Source organism: Phaethon lepturus, unplaced genomic scaffold (assembly GCF_000687285.1).
Source record: "Phaethon lepturus isolate BGI_N335 unplaced genomic scaffold, ASM68728v1 scaffold47748, whole genome shotgun sequence".
In the NCBI taxonomy this organism is placed as follows: Eukaryota; Metazoa; Chordata; class Aves; order Phaethontiformes; family Phaethontidae; genus Phaethon; species Phaethon lepturus.
Genome location: NW_010556381.1, coordinates 48072 through 50332, shown reverse-complemented (window position 1 = coordinate 50332; position 2261 = coordinate 48072). Strand labels below are relative to the sequence as shown.

The 2261-nt window shown below is 47.5% G+C and overlaps 1 protein-coding gene across 1 annotated transcript in view; it reads left to right on the top strand.

The window, feature by feature from the left end:
• Nucleotides 1–422: 422 nt before the first annotated feature.
• The window catches only part of MAML3 (mastermind-like 3 (Drosophila)), a gene marked incomplete at its 5' end in the record, with an annotated part of 6958 nt that continues 5119 nt past the window's right edge, over nucleotides 423–2261 (top strand). The window contains one exon of the mRNA XM_010292453.1: nucleotides 423–662. Coding sequence (XP_010290755.1) covers nucleotides 423–662 — 240 coding nt within the window. The remainder of the gene's footprint in view (nucleotides 663–2261) is intronic.

The window sequence follows — 2261 nt, the reverse complement described above, 5'->3', positions numbered from 1 at the left end:
CTCAATCCAGAGGACTGCGTGAAACTGCCGTTACAGAGAAAGGGAAACGGAACGGGAGAGAAAACAAACTTGTCTCCACGATGAGGGAGAAAAGGGTTAGAAAAACATGACTCTGAAGTTGCATACCCCGCGTGAAAATAAACCTGGTATGCAACTCTATTATTTTCTTAGTAATGAATTGTAAAGTGCTCTTGCTTTATCTGAGGGGGCTTTGAACTCTGGGAGAGAAGAGGAACCTGCCACCCCCTGTGGGAAACAGCCCATGGGTTGGTCGTAAGCCACAAGCGCCTTTCCGAGGACTCTTTACTTCTGTCAAGCTCCAGTCTTCACCCACAGACTCAAGGCTTCTCGTTAATGAGCCGTACTTGTCCTTGCCCATGGAGCACCCTGAGTAACGAGGCCTTCTCTCTCTCTTTGCACAGGAGCAGCACCAGGTGGGATTGTCTCGGACCGCAGGGCCTATGCAGTCTTCTGTCCCACCGGGCTCCAGCAGTGTGGTCACAGGCACGAGCTCTGGGGGTCCCTTCCTAGGAAACCAACCTCAAGCGGCCATCATGAAGCAGATGCTGATTGAGCAAAGAGCCCAGCTCCACGTGATAGAGCAGCAGAAACAACAGTTTCTAAGAGAGCAAAGGCAGCAGCAGCAAATCCTAGCAGAGCAGGTACGGTATCCATTTGTCTCGGGCACTGCAGTGCTGCTGTTGTGACAGCTTGAGCGCTACAGACAGTGCAACGCCAGCCCTTCCTTTTATCTTTGGTAATTCTCTGTGGCTCCTACCGTGCTGTTTCAGCAATGGTTATCAAAGAATCTGCCTCAATCTTACCCTTAGCGTGGCAAATATTACCCATGTTCCCAGCGGTGGGCTGGGCAGTCACGTGGGATTTTAGACACTGGAAAAGGTAGCTCTTAGCCTGGTATCTCATGGTGCATTTAACACTGGTAGAAGAAGACTCTGCTACAGATAGAAGTTGCCGTTGCTTCCCCATACCTCTGGCTATGGTCTTGCACTGGTAAAAGCTGTGTACAGCATGCAGCGGTCTGCTGAGACAAAGGATTGACGTGGGTTAACAGTAACCTAGCAAAGAAAAAAAAGTATTTGTCCAGATCAATTCCTTAATCTGGTTTGTCACATACCAGTATGAGCAATTACGTTAGCACAAGGGAGAGGCAGCACCAAGAGGGGAACCAGAGGCTGAGTGGGAGAGCAGTAGAACCACCTCTCAGGGTGGCAGTGTGGAATGGCTGCGTTGGAGCCTGTCACCCAGCTTCTGGACCTCTGGGCTGTGCAATATGGATGTTAAATTACCCAGCCTGAGCGGTGATATCGTACACATATTTAACTCGGCTGTAGTTTAAAAGCAGCCCAGGAGAAAGTCAGTGGGAAGTCACAGTGTTCAGCTCCTTATAAGCTCATACCCAAGTTTAACCTTGCGTCACTTCGATGATGTTCTGATAGGCGGGTAGTTGCTTTAAGCTTGGCTTCACCTCTCTTGCTGGGGGAATACAGTTTAGAGCTGGGGTCTGCTTTAATTTGCGTTAGCACTTGTGCGGGTTCTATAAACCACAGAAATACTGATAGCCTTCCCCTCTTCTCATGGTCCTCGTGAGAAACAGAAAAATTCACACCCAATGAACAGGAAGGATGCTTCTAGAAATATTCAGGATAAAGATGCATGAATTGGTTCAGGGGTGAACAAGGGCAGAAGAGCGAGGGTGCAGTAATGTTCCCCTGTCATGGGTTAGGCCAATTCAAGTGCATAAACCCAAGAGCCAGTCACTGACTTGGCTGCCTAAAACTGTTCAAAAACCACAAGGCTGAAGCTGTCAAGTGTGCTGGCATAGATGAAAAGCAATGAAGCTACAGTCCTCAGGCTTCTAGCTTTTGGGTGTTTTGTGCCTAATAAGGTTCCCTTTGTCTTTTAGATAGTTTATAATAAAAATTTATGAACACAGGGATTAGTACTTGCTTCTTTCCCAGCTTTGCCATTCTGTTACCTTCGTTACACGTCCTTGTTTTTGGACACAGTATTTGTACAGCTGCAGATGAAGCAGCAAGACATGTCCTTTTAGTAAATGCTTAGTCGAGTATACCCTAGGCTTTGAAAGCCCTGGTAAACACGCTCTCTGTTTTTATAATCAACCCTTGATTCTGTTTTAGATGCATGTTCATAGAAAATAACCACAGAGGAGCAGTGTGGACTGGATCAAGGGAGGGAGGCATTCTGCAATCACCTGCTCCCCAAATATCATTCAGGGAAAC